Here is a 24,802-nt window from a genome sequence, read left to right on the forward strand (position 1 = left end):
ATTTATATTAACTAATAAAATTCAACCAATATCCGATCCAAAAACCGACCCATCCGACCCCAAAAAACCTTTTAAACCTATTTTCATCAAAAGCCCTAAATGGGTCTTTTCTTCTCCATTTTCTTTTCTGCGCTGCGGGTTTCTGAGAAGATTACTCCCATCGATTTCATTTCAGGTTTTTAAAAAATGAGTCAGGGTTCGAGTGTTTCAAGTAGGTCGACAATGAATTGTCATTGTGGTATTGCAACGAGGATTTTCACAACTTTTTTTCTGATTGATTTTGTAGTATTTTTTTGGTGGCTAGGTCATGTATCAGTTATTCTCATGTATCAAATTAATGAAAGATGTATCAATGGCTCTATTTTGCAAACCATGGCAGAATTTTCGAACAAAGTCATCACTATGGAGTGAGTATATGAGGAATAATGTAACACCTCAAAATTTTTCGCTAAGACTTGAACCATTCTTCATATGCGTATAGACTCGAACTCGATGAATTCTAATTGTATTTATGAGTTATAATCAATTTCTTTAACATGTATTATATGTGGTTTATGGTCATAAGGGATCTCTAACACTAAGCCAAGTCCAAAGAATTTCTATCGGCTAAGTTTTCGGATGAGTCTGTATAAGGGTCAACTTCAAACGACCATAACTTTCAGAATATTAAAAGTTAGGTGACCCATGACCTATCAAATTAAATGTCTTTGACTCTTCTTTCCAACTCCACCAATTTATCTCATTCCGAGTTTGAAGTAAAAAATTATGATCATTTTACTAAAGATTGTCAAACCAGAAATATTACGACCCGTAGAAAATATTATGACCTGGATTTACGACTCGTAGGAACAAGTTAAGAACCGTAGAAATATTTACTGGTCATAAACAAAGATTAGAGACTCATTTTTTCATCTTTTTCCAAGGGTTGACAAGACGAATTGGGTCTACGACCCGTATATATTTTGACGATCTGTAAGAGTGATTCGCAGGAACTTTCGATCAGATTTTTATGAGGGATAGTTTGGTCTTTTCCCATCCTTTTCAGATCAAAGCCTCGATATTTTGAGACTATTTTGAGTCTCTTATAAGTACCCTATATGAGTATACCCTCATCTAACCCTTAGTTTATTTGAGAGCAAGAATTGGAGAAGAGAAGGAAGACTAGAGTTTAAGTTCTTCAAGTAAGGCCATCAAATCCTTGATTTGTTCTTCAAGTCAAGTATGTAAGGCTACTCATAACGTTGGATTGAGTTCATCCACGTGCCCTACATCTTTATTGATTCGAGTCGAGTTGAGTTTTGAGGTTCCATGAATTGAGTTCTTGAGTTATCTAAAATCTCTATTAAGTTTTTGTATATAAATTCATATGTATTGATGCTGTTTTAGAGTTGAGTATTTGAGGTATAGATTCATGTATTCATTCACATAAATTCAAGATGAGATTTCATTTTTGTCATAATTTGCCTTGAGGTTGAGATTGATGGTTTTCATATATAAATAAAATATTACTTTCAAAGTGAGATGATGGATATTTTAATGAGTTTGGTGAAATTGAACATAGAGTTAAATGAGGATTTTGGAGCAAGATGTTTGATGATGATGTAAATGATGTTTATTTTTTTAAAAAGGTAAAATGATTGATGAAGAGGTAATGTTGATGATGATGTCTTGAGATAGAGTGGATTTGAGTCTAATATGACTATATGATATAATTTGCATAATTTAATTTGATTGGAGTCTTATGAGGATTTGGGGTATAAATGATTATTTGAGAAGGAGTTTTAAAAATAATTTGTGAACGTTTATGCACAAATTATTTATGCACTATTTTAAGTTTAAAGAACGATTAGTTTCATCTTTGATTTAAAAGAGTTTAAGCATGAGTTGAGTTTGAGAATGCTCTTAATTATTATTTTGAGCATGAGTATTTTGAGTAGAAACGAGTTGAGCATTTTTACATTAAAACGTCTATTTTGAGATTGAGTTGAAGAGTTAAATTTATATTTTAAATGCATTTAATATTTACTGCATTGATTGAGTTTGAAAGCATGTCTTAAATGAAAGTATTAATGATTGTTGACTCGAAGTCCTGATGAGTCATGAAAAAGAATTGCCTAATTGAATTAAGTGATGATTGAAATTGATTGAGTTTTGAAAGAAGGTCCAATGAGAACAATTGATTGAGTTTTGAAAAGGATTCAAGTGAGACCAGAGAGATGATTTGAATATTTTACTTGATAGATATGAACATACTGAGTCTTGGGAGGAGTATTGAGGACCAAATTAGGTAAGAGTAAGTAATAACTCGAACCCAATAATTACGTCGCCAAACATAGGAGAGGATTGAATCGTTAAAGTCGGATGTTTCCCAAATTACTGTACTGACATGATAAGACTTGATTGGTTATGGATTCATAATTGTTGATTCGTTCCTACCCTGGCAAGGTAAGAACGGACTTGGTAACAACATCGGTTTGTTGTGCATCACTGACTCATAGGTGATGGTTGTCGATTAGAGAAACTCCCAAATTGAGTGGATTGTACATGCTATGATTGGTTTGATTGAGATTGTAGATGATTGAGTCGAATTGTAAAACATTGCTAAATTCTAATTTACATATCTATTGAGTTGAGTCCTTTGACTTTATTTATTGAGTTGATAGTATATAATTGGATTGGATCGGATTGTATATGAATGGATTGGATAGAATTGTATATGATTGGATTTGATTGGATGGTATGGTATGTGATTGGATTGAATTGAATTGTACATGATTGGATTGGATTGGATATGATTGGTCTCTGTCTAAACCGTATTCTTACTTTAGACTTATGACACCTTGATTGAGTCTCCCATCTTTTGATATGAGATATCTAAACTGATATTATTTTACCTTAATGCATGTTTCATTCTGTCATATTAAATACTTGTATATTTCACGTACTGACATCCATTTGGACCCACATCGTTTCATGATACAGAGACAGGTTTAAGAGATTATCAATAGGCGCATCATTGAGGATCTGTTCATACTCAGATTATTGGTGAGTCCTCCCCTACAATTGGAGGATACCACTTATGTTATCTGTGCGTTGAGTTTAATCTTTTCATTCCTATTTGAGGTAGCCATGAACCTGTCATTGGCACCAATTAGATAGTAGTGATAAAGGCTTCATAGACTAGATAGTTATGGGTCGATTGAGTATTTTATTTTCTTAAATTATTCTTGTCAGACTATTTTAATCACATAGATTGGAGTTTGATTTGTTGGCCCATGACCTTTCTTTCTTGAGAAAGATTGTTGATTGGAATTGCCCACCTAACTATCTCTTTATTTTAAATCTTCCGCTGATTGAATGAATGAACAGATGTATGATCCGGCTAAGTGGTTCACTTGTGAGCCAGTAATAATTTTTGAGTCCGGCTATATCTAGGGTACCCTCCCGGGGCGTGACAAATAAGTACTATCGAAAGGAGCATACAAATGAAGTGATGTGGATAACAGGAAATAGAGGATCATAGATGTGGAAGAAAATGCTAGAGGCCAGAGATCTTATTGAACATCAAATCTTTTGGCTACTAAGAAAGGGATCAACATAAGTGTGCTATGATAATTGGACGAAAATGAAGAACGTGTACACCATTACAGGAAAAGATTATGAATGGGAAGATAATCACAAAAGAGTTGATGAATTAGTAAAGAGGGGAAAATGGGACATAGAAGTTTTGAATGATATACTGCCACAGGAGCTAGTAGAGTATATCAGTCATAATATTCAAACTCTTAGACAAATGATTGAGTTAGATAAGCCAGTATGGATGATGGACAATAAAATGAACTTTTTCTATGAAATCAGCCTAGTAGTATATAAGGCATATAAAAGGATAAAACAAAATTTACAAGTAGATCTAGTCAAAATGCATCCCTTTTAAAGTGGAATTCACAATGTGGAGATTATGGAAATTCAAATTACCTGTAGATGACAGAGTGAGAAGATCGAAACTGGAAGGTCGTCCATCTAGGTGCTGGTGTTGTGAAAGATCTACTCAGGAGATACTTGCTCATGTGTTCTTGAGATCTTTTTTAGCTAACTGGACTTGGTCCTATTTTTGTTCTTTTGCAGGTTTTAACATTAAAAGACTGCACTTGAGAAAAGTGATAATGCTATGGTGGGAGACAGATGTTAAAAAAACAATGAGATCATACTATAGAGCTATCCCTATCTTCATAATATGGGAACTCTGGAAAAGGAGAAATATAATGAAGCATGAGAGAAAGAAGACATCAATTCAGAGAGTCATTCATAATATTACCAGGAACATTTTCATGATGATACAAATGAGGAATCCTAATATGAAATGTCCTAGTAATTGGTCAGATATGATTAAAGAATTGGAAGGTTACAATCCCAAAATGAAGGCAACAAGAGTATTGTGGATTTCCCCCCCCACTAGGCTGACTAAAATACAATACAAATGGGGCTTCGAGGGGAAATTCAGGTATAGGCTCCTATGCCTTTTGTTTGAGGAATGAAAGAGGGGATTTACTGTATGAAGAGGGAGATACTATTGAAAACACCACTAATACTGTAGCAGAGGCGAATGCGATTCTAGAAGTATGTAAACATAGGAGGCAGGAGCAACACAATAATATAATCATTCAAACAGGCTTTATGCTATATTGTACAAGATTCTAGAAGGAAAATAGTCATGCCCCTGGATAATCACAGAGATGGTGACAGAAATTAAAACATGCTTATAGGACAATCAACATACACTCTAGCACATTCTCAAAAAAGAAAATCAACTAGCAGACTACTTGACAAATATTGCAATCGAAAAAGGAGGGTGCAACTACCAAGATTTCAGCAGTTTGGAAGTAGCAGGAAGAAATATCATTAATAGTGATAAACTAAAATGTCCCTATTTGAGAATAACTCCAGTAAAGGGAGAGAGGGGACATAGAGTTTCAAAGTGTTAGGTGTTTTGTTTTTGGCTGTTTATTTATTTCTTTCCTAGTCGATTGGGCCAGGTAGAAAATGGACTTTTCTGAGGTGGTGTAAGGTGGTGTTTTATACTCATTACTTCATTAATAAAATACCAAAATTAAAAAAAAAACTCTTCTATTGGCGTTTTGAATCAAATATACTTTGTTTGCTTCTTACTCTTCAAGAACATCAAGAACTCCAAATTTTCAACTTCTTCAATTTTTCACGAAATCACCTCAAATTTCTTTAGTAGCATCTCTCTGAGGTAGATATCAAAACTCAATATCTTTTAAACTTGAATTCAACCTAACCCAACAAAACACACTTAAATTTTCTTCAAAGTTTCAAAACTTTAACTTTCTTTAATGATAGAATTTTCTCCATAACTCCAAATCACTTGAAATTTTGAATATAGACATAGTGAACTTTAACATATTTTTTTTGAGTCTATGTTCAAAATTTCAAATATTTTGAAGTTGTGGCAAAAATTCATCCATTAAAGGAGGTTAAAGTTTTGAAATTTTGAAGAAATTTTAAGTATATCTTGTTGGGTTAGGTTGAATTTGAGCTCAAAAGATATTGGATTTTGATATCTAGCTTAAAGGGATGTTACTATTGAAATTTGAGGTGATTTCGTGAAAGATTGAGACGGTTGAAAATTTAAAATTCTTGGTGTTCTTCGTGTTTTCTTAAAGATGAAGAAGCAAAAAAAGTATATTTAATTCAAAACTCCAATAGAAAAATGTTAAAAGTTGTTTGATGGTTTTGCAAAATCGGAGCTAAAAAATAATGACATAGATGAGCCTTTTGTTAAACGACAATGACATAAATGAGCTAAACTTTTAACGGATGACATAAATGAGTTTTTTCTCAAAGTTCGATGACATATTTGAGTCTTTTCCCTAAATTAAATAAAAAGCAACCATCACTTAGAAATATTATCGAAATGTCACGTCCTTTCCTTCTTTTGCACTATAGGGCTGTAAACACCAAATATATTCTCTTTAGCGAAGGTATTTGAGTTTTCTCCTATATTGGTAATTATATTATTGTCACTAAATTCTTTATTTGTTGTAGTGGTAGGATGTTATTTTGAAGGGGAGTCTTGGAGTAACTGGTAAAGTTGCTGTCATGTGACCAGGAGGTCATGGGTTCAAGCCTTGAAAACAGCTTCTGGCAGAAATGCAAGGTAAGGCTACCTTTTTAGATGATTATTAGCATGTTCTTCAAAGAAAACTTTTCGACAGAAGTTGAAAAAAAGTTATTTTTTATGTACGCATTTAGTCTTATGTGACAGTTTATGTAATTATGTGATTCGATAATTGATTCAAATTGGTAACAGGGGAAAATCACGCTGTCTATATAGCAGAATTGTACCATACCTCGAAAGCATCCATAAAAAACAGTAAAAGTTGTCTGATCTTAAATTATATAAAAGCTAAATATAATATCCAGGAGTAAGTAAGATGAATTAAATATCTAAACTATCTTTATCTTCGGATAAGCATATGAGACTTGAAAATTTTCCCCAATGACAGTCTTGAGTGAGTAAAAACTTGGCATGTAGCTTGTCGCTGAAAATCCACCGTACACTCTGACCTTGTCAAACTTGTTTTCTTTTGGATTGTAAGAAACTACATGTGTGCCTTTATCCCTTCGCATCAATATTTCTCCATCTTTCCAAGTTGAGATTGGTATAAATCTATCACAACGTATATCTGGCTGAATACTATCCTTCAAAATGCGATCTTTAGTCCAAGATTCAGCTATTCCATACTCTTTCATCCACCATATATCAACATACTCACTATGGTTAGAATTACACAAACATAGACAATTCCTCAACTCTACTAGCGTCAACAAGTGGGATGAAATTTCCAGACAACGGGGAGCTAAAAAGGACTTCACCTCTTCTGTCCAACTGTTAAAGGAGTAAATGCTGTCATTTTTTCTGCAATTCATCCAATGAACAACACCATTGACGTTAGCGTTACTAAATGATTCACGAAGAGGTACTGGAGCCTGACCCACATATCTCCATTTTTCATCAACTCCAAGAGTATAAACATTCAGTTCTGATACTTGCGGTCCGTCAAACTTTCTAACTACTGATCTCAATACTTTATATTGTCCAGAGGCTTCACTAAAGCAGAATGCGTAAGCAACACGTTGAATTCTTTTCTCCCATTCGAGCAATTTAACCTCGAAATACTCACCCAAAAGAGGATTGCTAATGTAAATTGAATGGTCTAAGTCATACCTCCAACCATTCAACAAACACATGAACCCATTACATGAACCAATTAATCTCAAATTGGGTGAAGGGAGGTGAAATCTAGGGCTCAACACAATGGCTCTCTTTAGGGGATGAGAATCATCTGCTTTGAGTTCCACAAGTAACCGGACAGAGAGATTAATCGAAAGCAAAAGACTGGGAAATTTAGATGATGATCTTTTGTGATACATGTTTAAAAATAAAGGGTCAGAAGTTAAAAGATTATACCAGAGTTTACAAACCGTCTTACAACGAAAAATGGATTTGATTAATAATCTTGAAAGAATTTCGGACATAATATCCCTCGAAAGGTCCATGATCATGGTGACATGACATATTGTTCTTCCTTTGCAATCTCCCTGGAAAAGCTTAGAGCTTTTGGGGTCCATGCTGTCACTAAATTTTGAACAAAACGATTGCTAGTTTTGAGGATTTTGTCTTTATTTATTATTTAATAAACCTATTTTATTTCGAATAGGTTTATGTAATAATCCTATTTTTATTTCGCGTAGGTCTATGTAATAATCCTATTTTTATTTCGAGTAAGTTTGCCCTTTAAATTATTAATTTATAACATTATGAACGATGAACAATAATAAATCTATTCAAATATTGTATTCATTAAAATAATATAATACGATACAATATAAAACAATCAACAGTAATCATCAAACAGAGGGTAAGTGATTTATTATTAAGTGAAAGTTATATGTATTAATTAATTTATAATTCATTGAGATAGAACCGTGTGTTTGAGAAATTAGATGTTGATTAGGAGACAAATAAATTAGGCCTTATTCAATACAAATTAGGTCTTATTTGTTTTCAAGATTAACAAGTCAATGTACCACGTCACGATGATTATGGACCTTCCAACGGTGATTATGGTGGAAATTATTTCGAGATTGTCAATTAAGTCTATTTTCTGTTGTAAGACTATTTGTAAATTCTGGTATCATCTTTTAACTTTCAACCCTATATTTTTGAACATGTATCACACGTCAAGATCGCCTAATTTCCCATGCCTTTTGCTGCTTTCGAATAATGCATCTATCACTTCCATCCTTGAACTCAAAAAGATTATGATTTTTTTTCTTCGCCGTTAAACAGACCGATTATGTTGAGCCCTAACTTTCACCTACCTCCGTTAGAATCGAGTATTAATAATTTTGGTAAACCAAACGTGGAAATAATTGGTTCGTGTAATGGGTTCATTTGTTTGTTGAATGGTCATGGTGTAATGGACTGCAGCAATTAGATACATTCCAAGTTTTTACTCGCTCAAGACTGTTATGGGGGACAACTTTAAAGTCTCAAATGTTTATTCGAAGACTCAAATGATTCACCGTTGAAGTCGAAGTTGAAGTTTTGTTCGGATATACGGACTTTTTTTTACATTGTATGTTTTCTCATAAACATAAAAATTCCATAATTTATAAAACTATCAAAATTGTCCCAGTTATATATACAATTTTACCAAATAAACAAAAGTTTATAAAATCGCATTATATATTATCACAAAGTTATTCTAAAAAAATACAACATTTATTGATTAAACCTTAATTAATTGAATAAAAAAATAAAATTGAACATAAGTTGTAATGTTGAAGTTGCTAGTAGCTAAGAAAATTATATTATCGTCACATGCATAACACGTACTATAAACTAGTAAAAGAATCTTTGGGAAGGTATATAAGTTTGAATAATATACTTCAATCAGCTTTAAAAATTGTATGCTCATACAGTAAATTTAAGAAAAGAAAAGAAAAAAGAATGATTTTATGATTTATATATTTTTAGAATATTTTCCTTTTTTAGCTAGGGGAGAGTATTGGAAACCAACACAAATAAGGAGAGACCTTTGTTAACTAGGTTTATTTAATTGTTCTGTCTTCTCCATAACATGGAAGGTGAAAAGCGGCCGCCCTCACCCTTCCAAGATACACAAAGTAATCAAAAACGATGTCGAAGGAGTATGCATGATTTAACAGATGACATGATATTCGAAATACTAACATGGCTTCCAGCTAAGTCACTCATGAGATTCAACTGTGTTTCTAAAGCTTGGAACACTTTGATACGACATGATGTCAACTTTGTCAAGTTACACATTGCTCGTTCTAGAGCCCGTCACCTAGCCAGCCGCCTCTTATTTGAAGTATATATTCCCAAAGACGAGTCCAAACTTGTAAAAAGGTCCCCAACAGCACAACTTGAGCGATTCCCTTTACAACTCGTGGGTCCTCGTAGTAATTATTTCAAACACAGAAAGATTCTTAGTTGCTCAAATCATTGCAATGGACTTGTTTGTCTGTACAACGTTAAAGATAGTCAAGTTTACTTGTATAACATCACAACAGGGGAAATAAAAGCCTTGCCATTCTCTCTGGGATATAAAAGTGAATGGGGTACTCCAGAATTGTTTCTGGGATATGATCCGGCCACAGAAAGATACAAATTGCTTCGTGATGTTATTGCGTGCAAGAAAAGGCCATGTATAGAGATTCTAACTCGTGGAGAAGAATTTCTAGTGGTATACTTAACTTTTTGCTTGAGTCTCCTTGTGCCTTCCTCAATGGGATACTTTATTGGAATAAACATGGACACAATATTATCACCTATTTCAACTTAACAGAGGAGAAGTTTGGAACTCTTTCACCTCCACAAGGTAGCCGACTAAGCGAAATTCAAACTGCATTGTGGGAAAAGCTGATTGTACACCCACTTCGCCAACCTAATAAATGTCATTGGGTATACGACGAGGTCAACAAGGTTTTTACTAAATTTGACTCTGATCCGGATTTGGTTGAGGAGAAACTTGCCATTCTTGAAGCAGAAAACATTGACAAGAGAACACATGATCAAAAATGTATTTTTGCAACATCGAACCTTATTAGCACCTCAACATATTTGATGTTCTACTATCCTTTTATGGCAAGACGTGTTAGTAGGTTTGTTGAAAACATTATCCCATTAACATTTATTGACTCTTAGATTTAAGAGTATTAGAGAATTTATTTTAGTTTCTAGTCTTTATATGTAGACCAATTTATCACATTATAGTTTCCACCAGTTTTTATTCTACTTTCATGAGTTCTGGACTATGTGTTGTTTACAGAGTTGTGTTTTTAATGATGATTATTTCCTTAACTTGTAGACTTAGAGACTGCACGCAAGCATACAAATACTTTCCCTTAACATTAGACAAAAAATTTCAAGTTTTCAAGATTTTGCTCACCTACCACCATACTACTACGAGGTATAGCCTTCTAGCGAAGGAGAAAATGGAGGACTCTTTCCGTTAACAACAAACAGCAACATATCCAGTGAAATTCCACAAGTGGAGTCTGGGGAGAGTAAAGTGTACGCAAACCTTTCCCTTAACATTAGACAAAAAATGATTATCATACTTTTGCCGGCCATCAAATCTTCACGTCTGTCTTTTGCAGCATTATATCTGCAAAAAACCTTAAAAACTTCAAGTTTAAAACTTTATTGGCTGAAACAAAATTGATGCAACATTCAAAGCTACCTTCTCCACAACTAAACACCAGCATTCCTTGCTATCTATTTTGCAGGATAGGATTGTGCTCTTTTGAAAATAAATTTTATTTGGAGATCTAAACAACCTTTCTACTTCCACGAAGTAATGGTAAAACCTGCATACACTTTATCCTCCTCAAACCCACTTGTGGGATTTCATTGGGTATGTTGTTGTAACCTTGATCATCATTTCTACTGTGAAGACTAGTCTAACTGCTAAGACACGACCTGATTGCTGTTTCGAGACCAAACAAGTTTTATATATAAAGTAATTAAAATGACAAGTGAGCTAGTACCGTCAACCGGTTCTGGAAAGTATTTTCTTATATTCAATTTTGTATTGGACAATAAAGGAGAGAGCTTGGACGTATAGCAAGATTAAATAAGAGGTATTGCATACCGGAATGATATATGAAATGAAGGGTTGGAAACAAAGTTGGAGATGAGCCCAACATGCTTTTTATGGGAAACTCAAAACTCTTTAGAATTGTGAATTTCTAGAATCTTCTAGTTCTTCCTATTTGACTCGAAACCGATCGATCTAGCCATGAGCAGGTTGAAGAGTCAAAAAGAACGAAGACTATGAATAAACCAATCCAATAAAAATATCAACTAATTTTGTCCTCCAAAACTAATACGGATGGGAAAAAATCACCTAGTACTTTTTTCTCTACTAATTTAAACCTAAGACTTCATCCACTTTATCAACCATTAGGCCACGCCCTTGGTGCTACAGGAATGGACTATGATAGGTAAATTTAATACTTTGAAAATATATAAAGAGTGGATTAATTAAAAAACCCCTAAATTATCACTATTTTCTATGTGGCTATCACCTAGAAACTTCTCCAAATTGAAAATGTTGAAAATCTCCCATTAGTATATTGAATTACATCAATTTATAACATGATTTTGGTATTAGTTAACTTTAGTAAACGTTGTTTCGATAGTTTAATATATAGTTCATAGTATCAAGGAAACTTCTTCCAACCTTCAGAAACAACATGTCAGGATATTATTATTTGAATAATAAACCCTGTACTTGTATAATTAAAAATTTGTTTTGTCTGCGTTACGTATTTTCCATTGAATTTAACTTCAATAATACATTATTAACATTAGAAAAGAATATGTATACTATTAGATACTTATACGGAAAATACAGGTAACCATCCATAAAAAATAAGATGATTAAATAAAAAAATTGATAATGCAAAACTTCTTTACATTATCAGTATATTAAACAATAAATTATTTTTTTCATCTTTGACTAATATGACAAGTTGTTCCTGTAGAGAAGCTTCAATTTAAAATTTAACAAAGATCATGATCTCCATTTCAGCAAAAAATTTAACAAAGATCATGATCTGTCCCTCAATTGTTGATAAATTCTTATTTTGATTCTAATGATAATTAACTAAATATATTTAACTATCAATTAACTAATATATATCTATATTTAGTCCCTTTACACGAAAATATGTGGTGTTTGTACTGTCTTAAAACTATAATATATTACAAACTTATGATAACAAATTTGTGAGTATTCTCTAGCAAAAGAGATGAAAAGTGCACATTTCAGTTAATTAAAAGTTAAATGTGCATAATGTGATATCACAAGGACTAAAATAATAATTTATCAATATATAAGTATTTTTTTATTGATTAAAACAGAAAATTAAATTGTTAAGGACAAAAATCATAAACATCTTATTGATTTGTTTATCGATTTAGAGTGTTCAAAATTAAAAATCAATAATCCGAACCGATACTATATAAAATCTAATCGAACTGAATTGCTGCAAAAAGTCAACATAAGGCTAATAAATTTTATATTATTTTAAAAATTTGATGACTAGCTGGTTCTTTATATAGCTATAGGAGATTATTAACATGTTCTTCAAAAAGTAAACTGTCTTTTTTTTTGCTGAAAATGTATGTAACAAGACCTCTTTCTTACTACCAAAAAAATTCAGATGCACTTTCATTATCTCCTGAAGGTCCAAATTCAGGATACTTAGTGATTCAAGATGAGGAATCTGAAACATATTGTTGTTTTGGACATTGCAAAAATTATGATCTGATGGACTTGCCTTTTCCTCAGAACAAGAAACTGACTGTTCGATACGAAACTAGTAACGGTGAGAACAAGATTATTCTCAGGGACGATGTAATGTTCATTCCAGTTCTTAATAAGCCATTGTCTTCAAATCAGTATTATGCTATCAAGCCTCATGGAAAGAGCAAAGGGTATGTTAATTTTAATATTTGTGTGACATTTTATATAATTATACGATTTGAAAATTGATTCAAGTTAGTAAAAGTGTATAATCACACCGTATATATAATAAATGATGAATGCCTTCAGTGAAAATTCTGTCTCAGCCAGACTTTCATTGGCTAGAAATAGTAGAATGAATATGAATCTTCTTATTCTTGATCTGTACTTTAGAGGAACATATCTTACCCTTGGTATTGTGTCTTTACCTTTAATGAATTGGTCTTATGTTGGTTTTTCTTTTGAGCGATATCGATCTACCGTCGAAAAAGGCACAACATTTTCAGAAAAAATGTATGCAATCTACATATATATGTTCATTAACCAAAGCGATGTATCCGTTCTTGTAGAATTTTATTTATTTATTAAGAGTTGTTCTGATTAGTACTTCCACATCTGATATTTTGCAGACAAGCATTTGCTTGTTCAAAGGAGGAAGAAATGCAAAACTGCTGTTTCTGCAGATGTGTACGAGACGTTAAAACGAAGCCGTTAGATCCAGAGGAGGCATATCAGCAGTTTGAGATTTGTCTATATAATACAGGTTGCAGTGGCAGAGGTAGCTTTTTTGCTAAGTCTCTTGCACCGGATGGTTTTCCACCGCGATTTTTAAGGCGAAGAGGTTGGCATCTTCGTGCGAAAACTCCCAAAATATATGAATTAAATGATGATGCTCAAGGCGTAAATGCTAAGCTGAGGCAACAACTTCCAGAGTTCAATTTCATATCATCTTTTAAATGTTCTGAAGTTGTTGTTGTGGGAAAATGGTATTGTCCTTTCGTGTTTATCAAAGATGGAACGGTACTTAAAGAACAGATGCAGAGATCAATGTTCTATGAAATGACACTCGAGCAGAGATGGGAGCAGTTTTTTACTTGTCAAAATGACAAAATTAATGAAGGGAATTCAGCACTTGTGGATGTTACACTTGACACAGAAGTTGCCTTTATTGGCGGAACTAACAAAGCAAAATGGGACGATAAAAATGTTGTCGAAGGAGTAATATGGTTTAGAAGCTATGATAAAGATGGAAATGAAGTAACAAGTTTAGGATTGAGACAAGAAATAGTTCAAAGAATGAAATGGGAACAAGAAAGAGGTGGATGGCGAAATCAAGGGAGGATTAACCAAGTAATTGAAGAAAACAGAGAAAATAGTACTAAATGGAGAAGATTTAGTTGCTATGTTTTGGTTGAGAAGTTTGTGTTGAGAAGAATGGATAAAAGTTTAGTGATGACTTATGATTTCAAGCACATTGACAAGGTAAAGAGCATATGGGATTGACAGTATGGCGTTCACATAATCCTCGCCCTGATGCTGCATAGTTTGATCATCCAGCACAGTAACACCTACTTTGAATATATGTATGTGTATTTTTAGTCGAGACAATGTTGAATGGCAGCTACCAGATGCTTTTGATGTTTCTGTGAGCATTGTGTGACAATGTCTTGTATTTGTGGTGTCAAAAAAAAATTGGAATGCTTTTACATAATAGTGTTAGATGATTAGACTTTTTTTGAACTCTCTTTCACAATCAAATCAAATATGCTTTGATGTTTTAGAAAATATAACTGTCCTAAACTCTAATGCAAGAACATTGATCAAACTTTCTATTTGGCCTGAATGATCTTTCAAGATTTTATTTTCTTAATTTTAGTCCTTTCATCAATTGATATATCAGTTAGTCCCTACTGATTTGGTTTAGTCAGCATTGAGGTGTGTTTCTCAAACTTATGAGTGATAGTTTAGGTGTGTTTCTTATACTCACAATAGTTGAGGTGTGAACTCACGGAAAAAAATGTTTAGGTGCATTTTTGACACTTCACTCTAGTAAAATCAATAGTCATTTTTTCTTTTTCACTCAATTTTATGTATAATAGTGTAGATATATTGTTTATATATATATGAGTGTGTGAATTAGTGACAGGATGTTTTGGTCCCGGGATGAATTTTGGAGTCTTTGTGCGAGCGGTATGCGGTGAGAGTCGCACGTATGGTAACGAGGGGGGTTCGCGGAAGTGGAGTTTGCTGCTATCGTAGATAAGAGTGACAGAATTGATAGAGCGAAATCCAATTCCCTAGCTAGGTTTGAAAGGAAAGAGGAAATGCAGCTCGATTTGAGATGAAATCTGGCAATAGCTATGACTTTGTTCACATTCAGTAGCAGCTTGCTGGTGTCCTTTCAAATCAGGAACTCCTTACTTTCCTGAGTCATTGTTTGCTAGCACCAGAGTTGGATGCTGACTTCGCTTTTATGTAATAAAATGGATTACATTAGCTGCAAACTATTTTCCTAGGCGATACATATACGTAAGAATCCCTAGAATCAGGACATTACACGGAATAGCCTTGAAAATGGATGATTTTGGACTTATAACACTTGTTTTCCTCTTGGGTAGATATTGAAAGTCAAAAATCAAAACTAGTTAAAAAGGTTTATCCGTTGAACAAGCAAGATCAAAAGTTTAAAACCACATGCCCTTCAAAATCATTCTTGTAAATCATCCGGCTAGAAGTAAAAGAAAATAGGCCGAAGAAGAGTGGATCAATTAGACAAAGCATTTGAGAAATGAATTAAATCCACCAAGCCATTGTCCAGACTATTGCATGACCAAAAAGCCCAGTGGATCAATGCAAGTCCAACAATACTCAGGAAAACTACACAAATTGAACCTATTAGTAAAATATTTATTCAAATTGGACACAATTAAAACTATTTATTCGAATTGAACCTACAATCCAAACTATTCATCCGCCTGTTCCCTTGTTCTATTCACTGAACTACTACTTTTCCATCTTTGATACCATCAGAATATATATATATATATATATATATATATATTTCAATGGTATATTTTATGATTTTATTTCACTTAGGTTAAAAATATATATATATTTTTAAAAAACTATCTATATTTTATCAAAAATATTTTAGAACTTTAATTAAATAACTCATAGTTTCATATTAATAAATAAAAATTTTACAATACCATCCAAGGTAATATATTGCAAACACATGACTAACATCTTATCAACTAGAATTAATTCTTATTTCTATATTACTATGTGAGACTAATTAAAGGTTTTATGTCATATACAAATATTATATTAAAAACAATAAGTATATAAAAAAAAAAGGGCAGCCCGGTGCACTTAAGCTCCCGCTATGCGCAGGGTCCGGGGAAGTTTAAAAAAAAACAAAAAAAAAACAAAAAAAAAAACAATAAGTATGTTAAAATAAAAAATAATAACTTTAAATTATTATTATTTTGTGTGTATTTGTATATAATTAATTATTTTTTTTAATTTTTTTTATTTGCTAATTTTACAGTGTCAAAAATTGTCTATAATAAATTGATAGTCAGCCTTAGTGCCCCGTTTAGAGATAAGAAACCCAACATTTTTTTAAATCTACTTGGAACTTAAAGAAAATTTTAAATCACTCTTATTCAATGAATATCACTAACAAATTTTATAGTAACCAGAGTCCAATTGTTTTCTTTTCAAAAAAGTTTTTTGTTTTTTCTAGAGCTAACCATAAAAAACTTTCAATGAAGCTAGTGGAAGAGGAGATGTCGTTCATGATTGGTAACACTTTTTAGGAAAAATTTAAGGAAGCGGTAGGGAACAATAATGTTGATGTCCATTCATTTGCTTGGAACAAACTTGAAATTAAGTTTCATCTTTTATTTCTTTATTTTTTAGTACTAAATCTAATTTAATTTGCATTTTGCATGACATATTATTTTTCTTGAGAAATAAATTAGTCTTATTCTTCTCTGTTTTTAGTAAGTATGTCTAATTACACAATAAATAATACCTTAGCAAGAATATTTTCTTTTATGTGACAAGTATCAATATTAAGCACAACCAAGTCAATTTACAGGAGAATAGAAATATTGTAAATCTAGATACAGAATTTACCCATGGCATAGGTTCCGCAGCTCCAAGGATTTTCGGAATCTCTTTTTTGTCCATCTAAACATGCTATTCTCATATTTCAATTCAAGTGACACACTTTTCTTTTTAATTAATCTAAAAAAACACATTTCTATTAAAATGCTCATTTCACATTTACTCTATAGTCACACAAATATTCATAACTTGTTTTAGATCATAAATTTTGATTTTTTTTTAACATTGTATCAAACAACATCACACAAATTGAGATTGGGACAGAGGGAGTATCTTGTAGAATATGCCACCACAAAAAACATACCTTTGTATTTTGTTACAACCAAAATCATCCTCCTCTTCTTCTAGGCAGATCTAATATCCTCCTAAAATAATCAATATTTATGATTTTTTGTCCAAGTTTATTGAGGTGAAATAAATGAAGTAGACAGATGAGAAGCCATGGGAAGTTTGTAGCTTTATCATATAACAACAATAACAATAACATATTCAAAACAGTCAAACAAATCAAATCTAAGGAGAGTGATATGTACGCCGTAATAGCGCATATCAGACACTTTCTCATATGAAATTGAATAGCAAGTCTGCATATTACTCACTTTTTGGTCCCATAATAATAATTGTTATCATGGAATTTTGAATTTCACATGTAAATAAAAAAATCCATCAAAATGACTATTCTCTAATTTTTTGTAAAAAGACAGATCATGAGGAATATTTCTTTGTAACCTTTTTTCTTTTTTTTTTTGGCCTTGAGTCTTGACCTCTGTATTATGTAGATAGGGAAGTCGATTAAAATGGCAAAAGTAAAGATGATTTGCAGATATTATCAATTTTAAAGTAGAATCATGTCAATTTTGAACTCACTGTAGATGACAATGAAGGAATAGCCGAGGTAGATATTGCTTCATCTTCAATAGATGCAAGATTGAGGGAGCGAGCGTTCGATGATCAATGGAACCTGTGAAGGAATGAGAAGAAAGGAGATGAAGAGAAGTGATGAAGATGAAGAGAGAGGCGGAGAGCAAAATTAGGGCTCCTCTGATTTTCTCCAATTGGAAATGAAAACAGTGTACAAAAATATCCATTCTTTCCTGTACGTATACAACCCTTAATTAGTGTGGGCTCACTATCTTAACAAACTATTAACAAACTATTAAGCTAACTAACAACCAATCTAACAACCAATTATCACAACTAACAAACAACTAATAACTAACAACTAATTATCTTCAATACTCCCCCTCAAGTTGGAGGGTGCATAACATCTAACACTCCCAACTTGTCCATTAGATATATGTGTTGTTGCTTGCCTAATCCCTTCGTCATCAAGTCTTTCTTAAAGTGTACGCCAGAAGCATTTGTTTGTTCTCCTTTGACCTGTAAAACGGCATGACAAATATATCTTTTTTATATAAATAGTTGTAGATGAAGCATGATGTATCAGAATGGTTAGCTCGCACCAATTCATTAAAGCATTACCTTGCATGTATAGAGGGTTGATTAAAATTGTTCAAGTGTATCTTGTTGTCAACCTTAGAAGTACGAGCACAAAGTATATTGACAAGTAAAGTAGGAAAGTTATTGGTAGGCGAGGAGAAGAAATAAAGAGAAAGAAATCTGATAATTATACCACGAGAGATACTCAGTAAGAACACATAAAGCAATACCAACTTCCCAATCGCTTAAACTAATAGTCCACCTGAAGCACATGGAAAATTGAATTTCAAAATGGTAAACGTCAATATCGCCAAATCCCCATAGGCAAGGAAGAACAAGAATCAGTCCGGACGAAGAGTCATGAATCATACAATGAAAGAAAACGCAGCTCAAATAGGAGTGTATACAGACGTAACACGGCAAATAAGATCCAAAAAGTAATGAAGCCAACAAAGAGGCAGGGTCAAACACAGACACCAAACTCCAGATCAAACCATCACACCCAATAAACAAGGTGCAAACAGAAGCAACAGAAAGAAAAGAAAAGATTAGATTTTTTTTTATCAACACATAGGAAAACATAGATGACCAACCAATTATAAGACCCCACTAAAAGTATTATCACGAACCCATTTCAAAATAGAAATCTTTCTGAATAAGAAGCTAATCAATGTGAAATTTTGAAAGTGGGAAAGAGGAAGAGATGAGGAGAGACGAAGAGCAACTGAGCAATTTGACGGAATCAGTGGAAAGAAGGACACATGTAGTTGCACAGCAAAAGATGAAATACACCTGGCTTGCTGAAGCAGACATGTCGTGTCACGATCCGAGTCTACGTTCTAGCCTTGACACGGTACTTGAAACCACGAGTAGTTCCAAACTAACCCTTGGCATAACGCATCAAAGCATATCATAAGAAAACTAAGCGAAAGCTGAAACATATGCACATGAAAGGTCTTATTAGAAAGATAACATATCCATGAAAACTGAAAACTAATGTCTGAAACAAGTTTCTAACATCTAAATCAAAAGAAATAAGTTTGCCAGGACATGGCCCCCGACTATCGTAACTTAGTAAAAGAACTAACTAAAACTACTCCATGAAGTCCTTGAATAAAGAAGACTCACCAACCGTTGCAACCTCACTAGCCACGAGTCTGAGAACGAGTGCCGGAATCTACATTATAAAAGGATGCAGCGCAGAGAAAAGTATGCACCAGTACGTGAGATGTACTGAGTATATAAGAAAACACTAACATAATCATATTAAATAACATATGAAGGAACAGTGAAACAAGATTTCTAAAATCATAATCATAATAAAGAAACTGAAAAGAAAAAGTTGGAGTCCATGCATAAATATCATTTTTTTAAAAAAAAAACTTCTTTCAAAAGCATATACATCAACCTGAGTCTAAATCAATAGCCTTGCATAATCATATTCATAAAATAACATTGCTTAAAATTTGAACTATATAAGGTTAAGAACATATCGTAAAAAGATGCATAAACAGGGAAGTTTCTTATAACCGACATACATCACGTGAACTCATGATTTCCGACATCTAACCCAGTTAGGAGGACTCCCCTGTACTTTGCCAAGATATAAAACCATATCATATCTATGTGGATCTACTAGTCTGTGCCTCTTAGGACTATGTAGAATTGTCGACAAAGTGATATACTCAAGTCCTACGGTGGCACGTAGTTATGGGACTTAGGGATTGCTACTAAAGGTGCACAGAATCTAAATGGAAACCTTCATCTCTAAAGTCTACTCGGTTCTAAATAGTCCTCCCCAAAAAATATAAATACAAATTAATACTCATATGTATAAAAATTATCCATATATCTGAATCATATGTGAGATTAAGCTCAAAAGCCATATCTTGAATCATAAGTGAGACTAAGCTCAAAAATCATATTTTGAATCATAAGTGAGACTAAACTCAAAAGTCATGCCTTAAAATGACCCGTATTGTGTTATAAATCATATCTTGTTTGGTTTGATGCTTAAAAGTAATAAATGCATAGAGGCCATAAAAATAATGTTAAATCAGTGCAATAAGGTTTTTAAAACCAAAGTGAAACAATAAAAATAGGAATTTATGAAGAAAGATCATAATTTCATAGAAATCCTAATTTTTGCTCTTAATAATCTTGTAAAATTCTTGAGAATCAAAATACTTTAGGCATGAGAGTGAAAAAATGCTCTCATTGAAGTCTTACATACCTGAAGGAAAATACTGACATGAAACATTGAACTGAGGCTTAAAGGTGAAGAACCCTAGCTTCTTCCTTGAGAAAATTTAGAATGTGCGAATTTCATTTGTCTGAGGGTTGGGTGAGAATAGGGAGGTTATTAGGTTATAAGATAGAGCTAGGGAAGTTAATTGAGAGTAAAAGGTCAAGAATACCTTTCTAGAAGGTAAGAAGACCATAAAAAAATGATCTTTTAATGAATTCCGTCGTCCAAATCGACGATCTGGAGGTCTCTCACTAAACTATTTTGCGGATCGTTGAAGAGGCACTTTAAATCGTCAAAATATTCAGAGTTTGAATGTTTTCAAGACAATATAGAGATGCAGTTTGACGATACGCCGAACCATTTGGCGATTCGCCGAATAGATAGGTGAGATCGATGAATTATCTGGTTTCAGACATGTCTCAGTAAAACAATTACAGCTTTCTACTCCAAATTCTAAATGATTAAAAATATGTGGCATTAGAAAGAAGACTCATAGATCTTTAATTTGATAGGTCATGGGCCACTTAACTCTCTATATGATAAGAGATATGGTTGTTTGAAGTTGACCTTCATATGAAATCATACGAAAACCTAGACGATATAAATACTTTGAACTTGGCTTGGCGTTTGAGGTTCATTGTGACCCTAAACTACATCCAACACACTTCAAATACTTAGAAAAGAACCTTAACATATATGTAAAACTTAGAAATCATTGGATTCGGGCCTATTACATATGAAGGATGGTTCAAATCTTTGGTTAGAAGTTATGAGGCATTACATGTCGTTCGTGACAAGTCTTTTTTTTGTTTTCCACTCGATGTTCATAGCCCGCCTAAATTCGGATCACGCGCTTCAGGGTCCATTCGTGTATGACTCTCCCAACAAGATTTTTTCATATCAGGGCTCGAACTCGAGATCTCTGGTTAAGGGTGAAGCAGTCAATGACAAGTCTGCTTCTAGACTATATATAATAAAAAATACTATATAAGTATTAGATATTAAGTGTCGTGCTATCAGGGCTCCAATATATGTCACTTTTTTTTTCTTAATTTATATGATACTGATGAAATTTGGAGATTCAATTAATTTTTTGTATTTTTTTTAAAAATATTTTAAGTTGATAATTTACTGTGATTTATAGTGTTTTTTATGTCATTTTCAAATAATATATGATACTCCTTCTGCTTCAATTTATGTAGTACAAGTTGAATAAAGAGAGTCAAACAAATTTCTTATATGATTTTTGAATATCTACAACCGTTAATTTAATGTAATTTACAGTACTTTTTACGTCATTTTCAACTAATATAGGGATAAAACATGAATATCCTCTAAATTGTGACTAAAAATCCCTGTGACACACCACAACTTAACTAAGGTCCTATTATACCCCCTCCCTCAATTCATTTTTTCTGTATTTTCATACACCTTTTGTGCTTAAATGTTTTGGATCTATGGTGTCAAAAAAATTGGAATGCTTTTACATAGTAGAGTTAGAGGATTAGACTTTTTTGAACTGTCCTTCGCAATCAGATCAAATATGCTTTGATGTTTTAGCAAATTGAACTGTCCTAAACTCTAATGCAAGAACATTGATCAAACTTTCTATTTGGCCTGAATGATCTTTCAAGGTTTTATTTTCTTTATTTTAGTCCTTGATATATCAGTTAGTCCCTATTGATTTGATCCAGTCAGCATTGAGGTGTATTTGTCAAAGTTATGAGTGATAGTTTAGGTGTATTTTTTACACTGCAAAATATATATACACACATTAGTTGCAAACTATTTGCCTCAGCGATAACACGTAATAACCTTGCAAATGGATGAATTTGGACTTTTGACACTTGTTTTCTTCTTGGGTAGATCTTTAAATTCAAAAGTCAAAACATGTTAAACTTCACGTTTTATCCATGGAACAAGCGAGATTAAAAATTCGAAATCATATGCCGCCAAAATCATTCTTGTAAATCATCTGGCTAGAAGTAAATGAAAATGGGCCGAAAAAGAATGGGCCAATTAGACAAAGCTTCTGAGAAATGAATTCAATCCACTAGGCCATTGTCCAGACTATTACATGACCAAAAAGCCCAGTGGATCAATGCAAGTCTAAAAATACTTAATTGTTGAAACAAGAAAAAAGAAGGGAAACTTACATAAATATACAATATTAAGAAAATATTTATCATCTATAGCAATAATTTTTTTTTCACTGAACACTTATAATACATTTATAATACAGTTTTAATACATATTGCAGAGAACTATTTATAAAACATATATAATACAAGTTTTATAGATAGATAATATATTTATCACATACTTTAATAGATTTATAATACATTATGTCAATTTCTTACTACATAAACATAATATATATTTTAAAACACTTATAATACATTTATATTGTATGGATTATTCACTTTTAATACAAGTGTAGATTTATCATAATATTGCTATGTATTGTTATAAATTGAATTAAATAAAAAATATCGCTAAAATCAGTAATTCATTTTTAAAAAGCACTCAATTAAGTAATTTTTCCAAAAAAGAAAGCAAAACATTTGCTTTAGACCCCCAAAATATTGAGGCTCCAAATGATTTTAATGGTGTATTTTATGATTTTATTTCACTTTGGTTCAAAATTTATATATATATTTTTAAAAAACTATCTATATTTTATTAAAAATATTTTAGAACTTTGAAATAAATAATTCAAAGCTTCATATTAATAAATAAATTTTTTACAATACCATCCAAGACAATATATTGTAAACACATGACTAACATCTTATTAACTAGAATTAATCCTTAGTTCTATATTACTATGTGTGGCTAATTAAAGGTTTTATGGCATATAAGAATACTATATTAAAAACAATAAATATGTTAAAGTAAAAAAAGTAACTTTAAATTATTATGATTTTGTGTGTATTTGTATAGAATTTAATTTTTTCTTAAAATTTTATTTTATACCATTAATTTTATTGAAACGTCCTTGTCTATATGTCTTGCAAAGTTGAAGGTTAGATAATAGATTTGCCCCTTTCCCTTTACTAATATATACATTTTCTTGTTTTTCAAAAAGTGAAATTTCAAGGCTACAAGAAAAATCTTTTTGTTTGTTTCCAAATCAAGATTAACAAGTCGAAGATATTTTCTTCGTTTTAATTTATGTAGCAATGTTTAACTTGACATTTACTGTTGAATGAAAAAGTGAAAAAAATATCCTTTTATTTCATATTGACGAGTTGATTAAGTTTCTGCACAAACAAGATTTGGGAAAACTATATTTTTACAAATGCATTGACTTTGAAGATCCCATAAGAATATATGTATTCTATTTTGGATATTTCTTTGTTCGGTCACTTGTGTGACAATGAGGTAAATATTTTCTTATAATTATTTTTGTGACCATAATTAATCTCTTTAATTTTTGTAATTTTGACTTAGGATCACAAATTGAGTTTTGTGTATAGAAATTTAGATATTCTGTTTTAGCTCCCTTAGTCTTTGATCAAGTTAATCAGCATTAGTGAAACTTGTATGCTGCTTCTTTTTTTTTGTTCTTTTTTTGGGTAGGAAAGATAATATATCAAATTCTTCCATGTCTTATAAAGAGTATTGAAATGAAAGTATTTATTTACGAGGACAGAGGACCAAAGAGCGTGAGGATTGTTAAGGCTGCTCTTAATAAGAGTAGTACGTTCCGTCGGAGACAAAAAAAAAATTAATTTACAGCTAATGAGACGATGTCAAAAATTGTCAATAATAAATTGATTGTCAGCCTTAATGAGTCGTTTATAGGAGAAACTCCAAATATTTTCCAAAAAATCTACCTTTTGGGAACTTAAGCAAAGAGTTGTCAAATGTACTAGGGCAATGCCTTGAGAAGTAGAGTAAAATAGTAGGTAAAACAACAAACATTTTAAATTCTATTGACAAATAACTTCTTTATATTATTTATTATAAATTATTAATAGAAAATAAGTGCTTTTTTTTTTTACAATGAGAAGTATCTCTTTTGTTTTTTTTAGAAACAAGCTTGGAAAAGACAATAGGAGGAGGAAGTGAAGGGATATATCACTCATAATAGGTGACCATTTTTGGGAAA

At 32.2% G+C, this 24,802-nt stretch overlaps 2 protein-coding genes across 2 annotated transcripts; one reads left to right on the plus strand and one right to left on the minus strand.

Annotated features, from left to right (window-relative positions):
* Positions 1–6,332: 6,332 nt before the first annotated feature.
* On the minus strand, positions 6,333–7,661 carry LOC129874483 (F-box protein At3g07870-like). The gene has a single exon (XM_055949778.1). The coding sequence runs from the start codon at positions 7,651–7,653 to the stop codon at positions 6,469–6,471; it is 1,185 nt and encodes a 394-aa protein (XP_055805753.1). The 5' UTR covers positions 7,654–7,661; the 3' UTR covers positions 6,333–6,468.
* Positions 7,662–12,740: 5,079 nt separating this feature from the next.
* Positions 12,741–14,663, plus strand: LOC129874491 (uncharacterized). Its single transcript, XM_055949787.1, has 2 exons — positions 12,741–13,057; positions 13,496–14,663. The coding sequence occupies exons 1-2, from the start codon at positions 12,741–12,743 to the stop codon at positions 14,367–14,369; spliced, it is 1,191 nt and encodes a 396-aa protein (XP_055805762.1). The 3' UTR covers positions 14,370–14,663.
* Positions 14,664–24,802: the final 10,139 nt, after the last annotated feature.

Source organism: Solanum dulcamara, chromosome 2 (assembly GCF_947179165.1).
Source record: "Solanum dulcamara chromosome 2, daSolDulc1.2, whole genome shotgun sequence".
Classification (NCBI taxonomy): Eukaryota; Viridiplantae; Streptophyta; class Magnoliopsida; order Solanales; family Solanaceae; genus Solanum; species Solanum dulcamara.